The 13,753-nt window shown below is 41.3% G+C and overlaps 2 protein-coding genes across 2 annotated transcripts in view; one reads left to right on the top strand and one right to left on the bottom strand.

The window, feature by feature from the left end:
• Positions 1-374: 374 nt before the first annotated feature.
• pch2 (pachytene checkpoint 2 protein) lies at positions 375-6,851 on the bottom strand. The gene is made up of 9 exons (XM_080279091.1): positions 6,777-6,851; positions 5,300-5,462; positions 4,665-4,850; positions 3,969-4,074; positions 3,175-3,296; positions 2,459-2,652; positions 1,656-1,809; positions 1,069-1,181; positions 375-610 (listed from the first exon to the last, which is right to left on the bottom strand). The coding sequence occupies exons 1-9, from the start codon at positions 6,830-6,832 to the stop codon at positions 439-441; spliced, it is 1,266 nt and encodes a 421-aa protein (XP_080135217.1). The 5' UTR covers positions 6,833-6,851; the 3' UTR covers positions 375-438.
• A 3,149-nt stretch (positions 6,852-10,000) lies between these two features.
• Positions 10,001-13,753, top strand: part of LOC145408355 (calcium-activated chloride channel regulator 1-like) — a 49,676-nt gene continuing 45,923 nt past the window's right edge. The window contains exon 1 of the mRNA XM_080279080.1: positions 10,001-10,088. The gene's annotated coding sequence lies outside the window, so the exon portion shown is untranslated. The remainder of the gene's footprint in view (positions 10,089-13,753) is intronic.

Consider the following 13,753-nt stretch of genomic DNA (forward strand, 5'->3'; position numbering starts at 1 on the left):
ATAACTTGAAGGCACCTCACACAATCTACCTCTAAAATTCCCTCCATCTCAATCCAGCTTCCATCAATGTTTCATGCCTGCTTCCATTCCTCCAAAATCGGGAAATGTCAAGCATCTATCAACAGCCACAAACCAGTCAAGGCATTCTGGATAATCTACCTCTAAAAATACCTCCAACTGCTGCTTATGTCTCTAGGCACCTGACACAATTTGCCTCCGAACTACAACTACTACATATTAAAATAGTCATGGCATCTCAGATAATCTACCCCTAAAACTACCTCCGAATGCCGCATATTTTCCTAGGCACCACATATAATCTACCTCTAAAACTAACTTCCACACATTTCTCTACGCACCTCATACATTTTACCTCCAAATTCAAACTGCCTCACACAATCTACCTCTAAAATTTTCTCCCACTAAGTCCAGCCTGTGTCAGTGTTTCTTGTCAATCCCTATATCTGCACGGTCTTGTTTCTGCTTCTCTACGGCAGCCTGCAGGTAGGAGAGGTAGTTGTGAAGGGTCAGGACTGGGGTGCTGGAGAACAAGGCGTGGGCCAGGAATGGAATTTTCCTTAGGGTGCGTCCACTGAACCCAACACTGTCCCTGAAAATGAATATAATTAGAATGCATATAATCTGACAAGGATCACAAAATCCCTTTCAGCTCATTTAATAACCCAGTACAGTCAGAATGGAGTCTTGATCTGACAAGTAACCAAGGAGACTCATTCCTGCTACACAGCTAAGGCTTTTTTAAATTTTCACACCCACAACTCAGTATTCAAGTAGTAAAGGTGACTGGAAGTTTTTCTATTATACAATGCCATCACAGGATGTAGACTGGCCACCCCTCCCGGGATTCAGGGGTGGGAGTCACAGTGATATTAATGATCAATTCCCTTTCATAACACTGATTAGTTTTTGCAGTAAGAATGAGATATGAATTGGTTCTGTACAGTCCTTTCTCTGTTCTTCCTGCTAATCTACTCAGCCGCCAGGATGGAGATGGCAAGTTTCACCTACTTAAAATGAACAGAATATATGAGAAGTGAATGTGCTTACCCTGCAATTTTCCAGAGCAGAAGTGACGACTTTGTTGCATCGTTAAGAATCATGTTGGTGGTCTCCAGTTCCCGCACTGTGAAGATCGTCTCATTGTCTACAATGATGCCAGTCTGGAATTGGCAGAAATCGTTGTCAAGTGACAAAGAAATGGGATACTCTCCTTTCCATGCAAAGGTTCAAATCAAGGAGGTGGCAGAATTTTCATCATCATCATCAGCAGCAGCAGCTGCTGCAGTATGCAAAATTTCAGATCTATTTCTATCAAGTTTAATGCTACCAGGGCCCAGGAGCATAGGTTAATTTCTACAATCTTAATGTTCTGGACATCAGTAGTCTAGCCTAAAGACCCTACACTCCAAAAGAGTAATGTGGAATTGGCTGGCTAGTTTAAACCAAAGTTGGTGGTAGCAGAAAGATGATGGAGGTGATTTATTTGTGGCCACCTCTTATGGGATCAAGGCATCTTGGAACAGACAGATGGAAATGGTACTGATGATAATGAAAAGAAAAGGTGATATACTCCGTAAGTCTATAACTAAAATAAAGTCACCACATTCATTCCTACAAAATGTCCATACACTTACCCTCTTTAGCTCATTAATACATGAGTGGTAGATCTGATAGACAGCAGCCCGAGATGGGTTGCCGATATACTGTTTGATGTCAGCACGGTCCACAAAGGCAAGATCAACTGTCCCGGATATGTTTGATGTGGTAAGTACTAGCACATTACGGTACCTGAAAATTAAGTTTGCACTGTACAAGAACAATGTCATAGCGTTTGCAATTAAAAAGGTGCTAGCATATTTACAGTACTCATGAAGTACCTTGGAAGAACTAGCACTTCTGAGCAAAAAAAATGTAGATTATTATTATTGTTATTATTACTTACTGAATGGGAAGATTAAATTTACAAGCAATCATTCCTCATTCAAAAACATGCTTTCCAATCATGACTGACATGAAAAAAACACCAAAATACAAAAATACCACACAGCAGTTAATATGTCTTCACCTGACAGAACCAGGCAACTACCACACCTTGAATACTATGTCATAGATGGTTTTATGGAATCTGAAAAGAAAACTGTTATAAGGCAGAACTGAGCAACTTTGTTTGGTAGTTTATTTAACCCTCCAGTCTACCTACATCTGGCCATCAACTAAACTGTAAGGGGTTAGAGATGCCTGTCAGTTTAGAAAAAATGTGCTACATGAGCAGATTAAAACACATAAACAGAGATGCTGGAGGGAAAAAAAAAAAAATGCAAATAAACAGAACCAACAAAGGAAACTTATTGGTACATGAACAAAACTGAAAAAAAAAAAGAAAAAAGAAAAAGAAAAAAAGTTATTCAGACACAGAGAGAAACCACTCATAACACACTTGTTGATTTGGTCCAGTTGCGTGAGTACGGTGTTGACGACCCTGACAGCATCACTGGGGTCTGAGCCGGACACTGCTGATTCTCTGGCCAGGGTGAGACTCTCCACCTCATCTATCAGCACCACAACCAGAGAGTGTCGGTCCTCAGCAAGTTCAGTGATTTTGGAGAACATTTTCTGTACTAGTTTCCCACTCTGCAACATATAACAAATACATATATGGTACACTGAGAAATACTAGAGAAAGAGTAAGTAAATGAGAGTAGGGTGTCAGGTGGGGGGAGGGTAGCAAAATGGCAGGGTACAGGGCAACGTGGGGGCGATTTGATTAAGGCAGCTGGCTATACAGTAGACAGACAGACAGTTAGATAGAAATGCCACAACATGCAATTGGTGATCCTCTGTATGCCTCCTGATTTTTGTGAATATTTTCTGTGCCATTCTATGATACGTAACATACAAACAAAAATAAAGAAATCAACTCTTAGGCCTAGGTCAAGCTCTCTACTTCATTGTACCAATATGGAAACCAGACAACTGAGAGCCTCTGTCCAGCTCAGTGATTTGGGTGATATATATACATATATTGCTTTACTAGATTACTGTTCTGCATTATACAACAAAAATAAAAGCTGATAAACAAATATGTATTACAATTCTGACCTTCCTTCCCAACTAAATATACCTTGAGGTCTCTCTCTCTCTCTCTCTCCTTACCTCTGAGAACCACTTAGAGAAGAGTGAGTGTGAGTTAATTTCAACCAGCTGGGCATATTTGTAGCGTGAGTCTAGTCGGATGCTGAGTTTCTGGGCCAAAGCTTTACACAGTGAGGTTTTGCCTGGAAGGCGATAAATGTAGATACTGTACGATTAAGGGGGTATGAAAAATGCAAATAAATAAATACATATGGTAAATAAATGCATACTCTCACTTCAGATAATTAATCTTATAGCTATGAAATTTAGTTTACGTTTCCCTCAGTATAAATATCTGACAGTCTTCACCATGTATAAGTCTTTTTCTCATCCAATATGAAAACTTTTAATGTTTATGTAGGCTAATACGTGAGGGAATCCTCCTCCTACTCAACTTAATGTGTTGGTTTCCTGGGACATGGGAAACCATTCAATATGGTGGGTGGTAACCTTATAACCCCTTTTCCCTGTAGGCATAGGTAAAACAAAGGGGAAAGTATGGATCTGCAGTCCCCCCACACTTATTTTATTTCACCAGCAATATTGCAGAACCTCATCCTATCCTTGGGTGGGGAAAAAAGATGCTTGGATGATGATGATGATGATGATGATGATGATGAACAAACCTTCTCAACAGCTTCATGAATGATGGGCCTTTATTCAGACCTGCCACACCAAGCATGACCATACTTCTGCTTTTGATGCAAGTCAGCCATTTCTTTAAATACACATATAATTACCAGAATAAAAAGATGGGTTCACTACCAATCAGACCGCCAAGAAAACATCCCTAGCGTAACTGCTAGTTCACACACCTGTGCCTGGTGGGCCATGAAGCAGGACTACTTTGTTCCACGAGATGATTTTCTGGTTTAAACCCTTATCAGAGAATAGCATCGTTGTCTGAACAAACTTTAACAGCTGAAAAGAAACAAGATACAAAAAGTTAAAACCACCTTTCTTTCCTGTTTCTTTTTCTTCTCTGTCTTTCTTCTTACCTGCTTCTTTTTGTTCTTTGCCTATCATAACTGCACTGGTGCCTGTAATGCTAATATGCTTGCTTCAGCCAGATTAGAGTACCAGTTATATGGAAGAAGCTTTGATATTTTGGAATAAAACACTGGTTTATAATGATACTGTAATTTCATATAACAGAATTATAGTAGATATATGGTTTTATCAATCATGCACAGCCAGTGATGAGTACTGGGCAGTGTACACCAATCATCTGTTAGCTTGTTTTCTCAAGTTACAATACACATTAAACCACAATGCTTAATGGTCATTTGAACATCAACTCCCTAAGTTTGGATGGTGATCTTTTTAGTATTTTACTGCTGCTACCAAAGTTTCGTTCAATTCAAGAAAGGCCTCTGCTATGGAGAGGGTTTATTAGTGCTGTATCTAACAATCTCCAGCATTAAAGATCTACCCTGAGCTCAATAAAACTGTCAGATGGTATGAATAAAGTGAAAATGACATCCCCAGACTCAGTGGGTAAAACAGCCCACCTGTTCCTTAATGGGTGTGTCGTATATGAGGTTCTCCCAGATGTCATCAAACTCAGCGGATGGCAGTGCCCAGTGTGTGGCTGCCGGAACCTCCTCATCACCCTCACACAGCTCCTCCACACTAGACCCACACGTCTCCAGTCGGAACAGGTGATATCGTGGCTCCACCATGTGCATGTCAATGTGCTGGGAAAGGTGGTAACAGTAAAACCTTTAACTATGATAGGTTTCTTCTAAGCTGAATAAAATGGTCTGGCAGCAAATAAAAGTATGTTGTAATTGCTGTTGTCACTCCAGGCTCATATGAACTCCAACCCAGTTGACTGCAGACTGAAGTTACTGTACCCTCCTGCAGTCTATCTCTTCCTTTGAAAGGACAGCAGGGGAGCTGAGGAATGTCTGTACTATCAGGTGGCTCCACTGCCTGGTTATATCAATGCCACTATGTGAGGGCATTTCTCTCCAGCACAAACAAATAAGATACCATATAAAACATGACTGTGCCAAACATGCTACAATGGACTGAGAAGCCAAGAGAGCAGACATCAGGTGGCAATACTTACACTCATGACCACTGAAAAAGCCCTTAAACTGTGTATGTAAATGCTGAAAGACAGAAGCCACAAAGTGCTCACCTTAATATCAAATGTGGACTCAATCTCACAAATGCGTATCCTTGTGACATGATCTTTAAGTGGTGTTTTGGAGAAGTCCTTCAGCGTTGTCTCAGTGCTGACACTCTTCATCCCCATCAGCACTTTGTTTACCTCCTCCAACAACTTTCGCGGCTCTAGGTTACTGCAACAACAACAACAACTTAGTCCCTACAGACTTGAGATATCCTTTGTATCACACCATACGTCAATGTTGCTATACTGTCAGGTTATGTCCATGGAAATTCTTATCAAACATTGGGATGGTAGTGATCATATAAGCAAAACTGGAGACTGCATGTGTAAAGATACTGCAAACTTTTTGACTGAAAAGGAAAAACTGGACTAAGAATTCTATTACCGGTACAATGGACAATTTTTCGAGGCAGCTATTCATTGCTTATACCCTACCTTCTCATATTTGTAGAGGATGGCAATGAGTGTAAGAGAAAATGGCTGTCATACATTGATAAAGCACTGAAAATGTCAAGACCATATAAGCAAACAATCACATAACGGTAGATCATAAATGAGGTTGAACTGTGCAAAGTCCCCCATCTGACACCACAACTCATGCTCATATAATGCAATTCCCCCCACCCAAAAAAAAAAATCAAAATACTTTACCAGTAAGTGCCGTACTTGTCATTTATGGTAAATTTGCAGTTATGGACAGTCAGGGCTATTCTGTTATTCCTACCCAACCAACCCAACCTGGCAAACTTAGTCTACTCAACATAGCGCAACAGACCTACTCCAGTCTTTTGTAACTAATCCAACCCAATCTAATCTAACTTACCTAGTACCTAACAACCAAGAAGTGTGACTGTCCGAAACTGCAAAAATGAGATCTAACCTAAACACGAAACCAATATTATTCCATCCTACACATAGGCTATTTCTGTACAATTCGTGTCATTACAGAATGATCACATTACACTGACACATAATCCAGGTCATGAACTTTTCAACTGTAAATGGAAGTTCTCTCAGATTTTTGTCACAGACATGTGACTGTACTAGAAAACATGACAAAATAGTTTTAATATACCATACCAATGTTTCCATTTTACATTTTCTTATCAATTTCAATAGAGAATCACAACTGGATAAGGAAATTATTTTTCCTCCGCTAAAATCAAACTTAAATAAAGTTTAATAATATACACAATTTAAAAACTATTGTATCAAACCCTGCTGGGCTCGAAAGCCAAACCCAGCTACTAGAATACTGTAAACTTATATTATCAGTACTTAACTAAAAGTACAGTTGGCTAAGTTTCTTCTGCGTGTTTCATTATTACGACCAAGGCATGCAGACACCTTAACACAAGTATAAGCAAAGAATAATTCACAAGCACTTGAAACATCGCGAACTTTTGGACTGAAAAGGAAAAACTGGACTAGGAATTCTATTACAATGGACAATTTTTCGACGTATTCGTTGCTTACACCTTACCTTCTCATATTTTTTAGTACTTCTATGTGAAGGACTGGCTTCTTATCGCACTCCATATTGTATTTCTTTGATAATTTTTGATACACCCACTCGAAAACCAAACACAAGCCTCCAGATGTTCGTTCCGAATTCAGCCAAAAATGAAGCTTTATTGGAAAATTACTACCAACAGTAATGTTGAAAAATTATTAATTATTAATACAGAAAATACTAATAGTAACTATAGCTAATGCAATAATGCCAGACTTATGTAGGTTAGTCATGAATATTGTACGCAACAGGCATCTGCCATTTCAGGGCTCTTCCTGCTACATATTCACTTTTCCTTAGCCGCAGGCTTAACATTATTCTAGAATTATTATCCAGTTTTGACGCTATTCTTGACATATTTCCATCTTTTCTAGCGATTTCCTGGATTTTTTTTTTCTTTAGACATTATAGCAACTGCTGAAGGCAGGTTTAGCGACATTTGTGAAATCGATTTGGCAACCCACATATTCGCCCAAGTGGCATTACGTCAAATATTTAACCCATTGAACCTTCCCTTGCATTCTAACCTTGATGGATCGCATCTGGCTGGAGAGTCTTAGCCCAAATGACTACCTGGCATTGATTTATAGTTTTTTTTCCTAACCTCTCTCTCTCTCTCCCTAATGTATGGACCAGGATAACCATAGTCATAAAGGATTCAAAGTCAACGTCTAAAATATTCAACTCAGTCAAATCAACAAGTAGTTTTGTGGAGAGAGAGAGAGAGAGAGAGAGAGAGAGAGAGAAGGGGGGGGGACAGTTTCTCCCCTACCTTCCCGGAAACCATATCTCTCCATTATAGGTACTTTCCTCTCTCTCTCTCTCTCTCTCTCTCTCTCTCTCTCTAATTCCTTTATAAAGTATCTGTCTACTTAGTTCTATTTATTTGTCTATCTATCCATCCATCTATCTAGCTACCTATATATCTATCTGCCTATCTTGGAGGGAAATGGAAGAGGACGAAAGAGGAGGGAAGGAAAAATGGAAGGGAAAAGGGGAGGAAGGAGGGGAGGGAAGAAAAAAGGACGGCGAAAGGACTGAGGGAGGAAAGGAGGATATAAAAACGCGGTGAAATGTGGGGTGAGAGAGAGAGAGAGAGAGAGAGAGAGAGAGAGAGAGAGAGAGATTAATGGTCACTGCTAATAATTATGCACTTATCAGTAACGTAGCCAGGTCTATGGGTGGGGGACTTGGGTGTGGTCGTATTATTATTATTATTATTATTATTATTATTTGGGAGGGGTACAATGCTACACACCATCCACACATTCAATACTCCAAAATTTCAAATGAGGGGGAGTGGGGGGGCCAAGAATTTGACTGGGGGAAGGGAGAGGAGCCCCCCATCTACATGCCCACTATAGCTACGTCACTGATTAGACTGGGTTTGGCGGGAAATATAAGTCAAAACCAATTCTGACCCAATTTGACAACAGTACTGAATATGGAGAGGGTGGCTAAGACAGGAAATCAACTAACAGTGTGGTGACAGGCTTCCCTTCATCATCATATTACGCTGTGCAAATGTTGGGTGGAAGAGACAGGGGTTAGACACTAGAATGATTTATTTTTCCTAACGTTTCGGGCTAAATAGAATCCGGCTTCACTGTGTGTGTGTGTGTGTGTGTGTGTGTGTGTGTGTGTGTGTGTGTTATGTGAAGTCAGGATTCCAGGGGCTTGAATGGTGAATGAATGAGTGAGTGTCCCAAGCTTTTTCTTGCTCTCTGAACCCTACCTCACCCTATCCTTAGGCGGGAAAAGAAGTCTGGATTATAATGATATACACATAGGTACCTACATATATACCTGCACACACACACACACACACACACACACACACACACACGAGCTGAACTTGGAGGGTTAAAGGGGCAAGTGAGAAGTGAAAGTAAAAGTGAGAGGGAGCGGAGGACTAAAAAGAGAGAGAGAAAAAAGGGAGGGAGGGAGACATGAGATAAGGAAGAGGAGGAGGAAAAATTATAGAGGGAGATTTCGGAGATAACGAGGAAGATAAATACAGAACGAGGAGGATGTAGAGAGACGGAGGAATATAGGGAAGGAAGGAGGGATTTAAACAAGAATAATAAACTCAGAAGTCATGAGAGAAGGGAGGAAGAATTTGGAGAGGATGGAGGCAAATGGTGAGGAATAAAGGACGGTGCTTTAGAGAGGAAGTAGAGAAATAAAGGAAGGAAAGGAAATAGAAAAAAGGGAAGGAAAGGAAGGAGCCAGAAAAAGAAAAGAGAAGAAACTCGAAAGTTGCTGAGAAAAGGGCAGGAGGTGTGGCAGTGTCGTCTGGACCACGGTGGGGAGAGGAGGTGCGCCGTTCATCACTCCCGCCAGCATCACTATACACACACACCCTGCCTACACCCACACTACACACACCTACATCACCCGTACCCACGATCGCTACGCACTTGAATTACCCTACACACACCTCTGTAATAGTGTGTCAGAGCGTGGAAGAATAGTTATGTTATTCCTATATTTATTTAGTCACACAATTACACCTGACTGGCCACCTGCACCACACACACTTATAAAAAAAAATCTCACCTGTACTCACCTTTACCTGGGATAATTTGAACATTTTACCTGATGCCTTCACTACAAACTTAATATATTTTACTTATTCTCTGGCTGCAGTGACTCAAATTAATCAAAATATTCACGTAACACCTACACTACACCTTTATAAATATTGTCTTTATTATTTGCCTTTGTGGCTATTAATTTCAAAACCTTAAACGTCATAATTTATCCTTACAATTAATACTAATGAGTTATAATTAATTTTACACATTTAAACATTTACAAATTCTTCTAACCATTGCTTATTAACACATATAAAGAAGTTAATGAAGGAAAAATATATATACTTCACTATCTTTCAGTAAAATCTACATCTATTGATTTTATAACACTGAGATACAGAAAAAAAGTTTTATAAATACAAGAATTTGCCATTAGTTTTATAAGTATTTGTAGTCTGCTCTAATTCCATACTTACTTAGACTTATTTCACCTATTTTCCCCTCAGTACAGCTACTACAAAACACTTGGAGGAAGGATGTGAACTATAAGTGTTAAGTGACTTAGCTTAGTATTTGCCATCTACACCTCGCTTGCCATACTTACTTATTTAAACTATGCACTTATTTCACTTATTTTTCCCCCCCCCCACACACTATAGCTACTACAAACCACTTTACAGGAATTACGTGAACTATAAGTGTAAAGTGACATAGGCCAGGACTTACGGACATCGCCGGCACAGGGGTAAGTAGGCTGCACTGATTTATAATGCCCTATATTCTCGTAAGTTAAGGAAGCTCCCTAACACCTTTTCCTGAGCGATTTATTTTGCCTATTACACCTTACTGTCCTATATTGTGATACAAAAATCCTTCAAACACTGTCACACTTTGCATAAATACCGTACAAAACGATATTAACCAACCATCTTCCAAAAATAAATCACTAACGAAAAAGTGCTAGGTAGTCTCCTTACACGACTAAAATACGAACCAAAGACTCCCATATGTCTGGATACGTCGGCCTTGGTTACCTAATGGCAGCTCTCCACGCTGCTCAATCTCTGGCAGCCTCCCTATTCAGTCCCTTATCCCTAAGGTCACACGCTATGACCTCGTCCCAGGAGTTTTTCTCGGTCTGCCTCTCACAACCCTGCCCTCAACGTTCATAATCCATCCTCTCCACATGTCCAAACCATCTCAATCTACCCCTCCTCATCACAACAATACACTATACTCCTTTTTCTCTAACTTGGCCTAAAATACCCGTCCCTCCATCTTGAAGGCCGAGCTATAAGAAAACTGACACAAGATCACAATGCTAGTCACGAAGAAGTGCTCTGGAAGGGATATACAGCCACAGTCTTGTTGTTTTGTACCACTGGCCTACGTGACATAAGCAGCAAAAGGATGAAAACATGAGCCAACTTAAAGAGGTATAATCGACCTAGCCCCGGAGCCCTACGTTCCTGAGAGAGAGAGAGAGAGAGAGAGGGGGGGGGATCACAATGGTGGTTTTGTATCAACATCTGGTTGTAAGATAATAAGGAACCAGATTCTCTTTTTACATTAAGTAACTCCTCCAGCCCCAGAGCATGAGTTGTTGTTGTTGCTTAATCCCGGTCTGTCTGGTCGGGCAGACCCGTCGACCACAGGTAAGCAACTGCTGCTGTGGGGCCGTCTTACAGGTACAGTACAGTGTAGGGAACCGGCGTCCCCTTGTGGCAGACAGCGCCTCACCAGGGATGGACCAGGGCCCTACCCATGGTAAGGTGCAGGGAAATATGAGGATGAAGAGGTTTGGCTCCTGAGTGGATGCCGCAGATGCTTCACCCAGGCTGCAAAGCATCACCACATGTATGCTCCTCGTCAGCGTAGGAAGAGCGATGGCCAGAGACTACCTTCCCTCATACTGCCTAAGTACGAATATGGAAGGGGTGTTTGTAGTGAGAGCAACGCATGTGGATGTGGAAGCGCTGTACTGTGTGTGTGTGTGTGTGTGTGTGTGTGTGTGTGTGTGTGTGTGTGTGTGTGTGTGTGTGTGTGCGCGCGCACGCTGATTCATTTTTCTTTGGAAGGAACAAGTTTTGCAACCTCAGTCTTGTACTCTCCGTTTTCTCTCCCTCCCCCCCCTTTTTTTTTTCAAGCATTCCCTCGTCAACTTGTATTATACTGTAAATCATAACTGTGTATAATATGTTACAGGTTGACTTCTCTTAGTGATTACGTCAATTAATACAAATCAAAATATTGCGTGTGACAGGAGGTAGTAATTGCGTGTGAGTGGGGGTGGTAAATGTGTGTGAGAGGAGGTGGGAAGTGTAGGGGTTCGCATCCTTGGCAGTGAGAGGGTGACAGTGACAGTGACAGTGACAGCAGCTGCGTCAGGTGTCAAGTGTCACAGCGATGTCAAGACGCAGGGCATAAGTTACTTGCTGTCTGTATGAAGGCTAATGATACACCGGCTTGTAAGTCGCATGGTTGAGGCGTGGAGTGTGTGTTGATGGATTATAATTATTTGTTATTGCCTTGCCTCAACACATCTCTCTCTCTCTCTCTCTCCCTCCCCCCCCTCTCTCTCCCTCTCTCTCTCTTTCCCCCATTGAATTTCAGATAGAGGGCGTGGTCTCATTCACTTATCCTAACAGCCTTTCACAACATCATTATCCCCCATTTTCACTCACTAATGAACCCTGTCACATCTACATAATCACCTTCCAGTCTCCTTGCTGGTTATTCGAATTCAAAGAGCCTTGATTTAGCGAGTTAATTCTTTGATAGACGTTGTGAGATAGGTATTTATGAAGTTACTAAGGTATGTCTATGAGAAGTCAGGGTTCCAGAGTCTGAAAAGGTGAATAAATGAGTGGGTGGCCCATTTCACTGGTATGCTGTTGATTAGTTCTCCCACTACTGTATTCTTTTCGTTTCCTTGCACTGTGTACCCTACCTGACCCCACCTGCTGGACGAGATGGCGATTATGATGATCGTGGTGGTGGTGGTGATAGTGGTGGTGGTGCTGAATATGATGATGATGATGAATTTACTAAGGGAGTGTGGTAGCAACTCTGATAATCCCTAGAGAGCAGAAAGGCACAAATACACAGATCACACAGCCCTAACATGGCCTTACGATGCCATCACGCCTCAGTGGTAACAGGCTAACACGGTGGCGGGTTGCAACTGCACAGCAAAGCATGGTATAGAAGAATGCCCGGCCAACCCTGCCCACCCACTGGCTATGTGTCGTGCATCGTAACAGGGGGAAGGAGCACATCACTGAATTTATAGCCACGGTGCAGATTTTATGGCAAAGTTGCATGGCACTAATACAACATAAAAATATTAATTCTGTTCGCAGGTTTTTAGTGATGGTAAGACTGGAATTATCTATCTATCTATCTATATATAGTATATACAGAGAGAGAGAGAGAGAGAGAGAGAGAGAGAGAGAGTGGGGGAGGGAGTGTACGTGCTGGATGTGTGTACGTGAGGTGAGTGTGTGAAAAGTGTGTGTGTGGGTGTGTATATGTGGGTACATGTTTATGAAAATGATCTGTGTGTGTGTGTGTGTGTGTGTGTGTGTGTGTGTGTGTGTGTGTGTGTGTGTGTGTGTGTGTGTGTATGGAGAGAGAGAGAGAGAGAGAGAGAGAGAGAGAGAGAGAGAGAGAGAGAGAGAGAGAGAAATTATTCCATTTAACAGGGTAACCGGAACTACAGTAGTGTGACACCTTCCTCTCTCTCTCTCTCTCTCTCTCTCTCTCTCTCTCTCTCTCTCTCAGAAACAGGATAGGGGAATGAAACCTGAGCTGCAGCCAAATAAGGGTTTCATTAACTTCATTAGATGTTCTTAAAACCTTGCATAATTCACCTTATTTGCATCTTGAGAGAGAGAGAGAGAGAGAGAGAAAGTGTGTGTGTGTGTGTGTGTGTGTGTGTGTGTGTGTGTGTGTGTGTTGGTAGTGTAAGGGAGATAGCTATGCATCCTTCACTATCCTTCACATCAATCTATCCCTCAGGTGAATAGGATAGGACATTCACACACACACACACACACACACACACACACACACACACACACACACATTCATTCATGCCCTGGTCTGACGCCTACACCCTCATTCATACACCTACACACCCTTATTATTATTACCTGGGCAGAAAAACCTGACTGGCCTACCTTCCCCCTTCTGCATTCTTGTTTTTTTATTTATTTATTTTTGGAACTGGGTAAAAACTTGTCTCTCTCTCTCTCTCTCTCTCTCTCTCTCTCTCTCTCTCTCTCTCTCATATTCTAAAATTTACGCAAAACTTGTCACGCCTCACTATCTGACTGTTTACCTATCCACCTATCAATCAATCTACTAACATGTACATTCCATCCATACATGTAATACACACACACACAC

The sequence above is a fragment of the Coenobita brevimanus genome, chromosome 77, assembly GCF_032717465.1.
Source record: "Coenobita brevimanus isolate Jiangsu-jjx chromosome 77, ASM3271746v2, whole genome shotgun sequence".
Lineage (NCBI taxonomy): Eukaryota > Metazoa > Arthropoda > Malacostraca > Decapoda > Coenobitidae > Coenobita > Coenobita brevimanus.

Bases quoted from the DNA above. Each gene is read 5' to 3' on its own strand.
- pch2 (XM_080279091.1), bottom strand. From the start codon at position 6,832: ATGGAGTGCGATAAGAAGCCAGTCCTTCACATAGAAGTACTAAAAAAT. The intron at 5,463-6,776 runs GTAAGGTGTAAG...TTGTTGTTGCAG, and splicing joins GTACTAAAAAATATGAGAAG to TAACCTAGAGCCGCGAAAGT. The intron at 1,182-1,655 runs GTAAGTGTATGG...TGCCAATTCCAG, and splicing joins GTATTAATGAGCTAAAGAGG to ACTGGCATCATTGTAGACAA.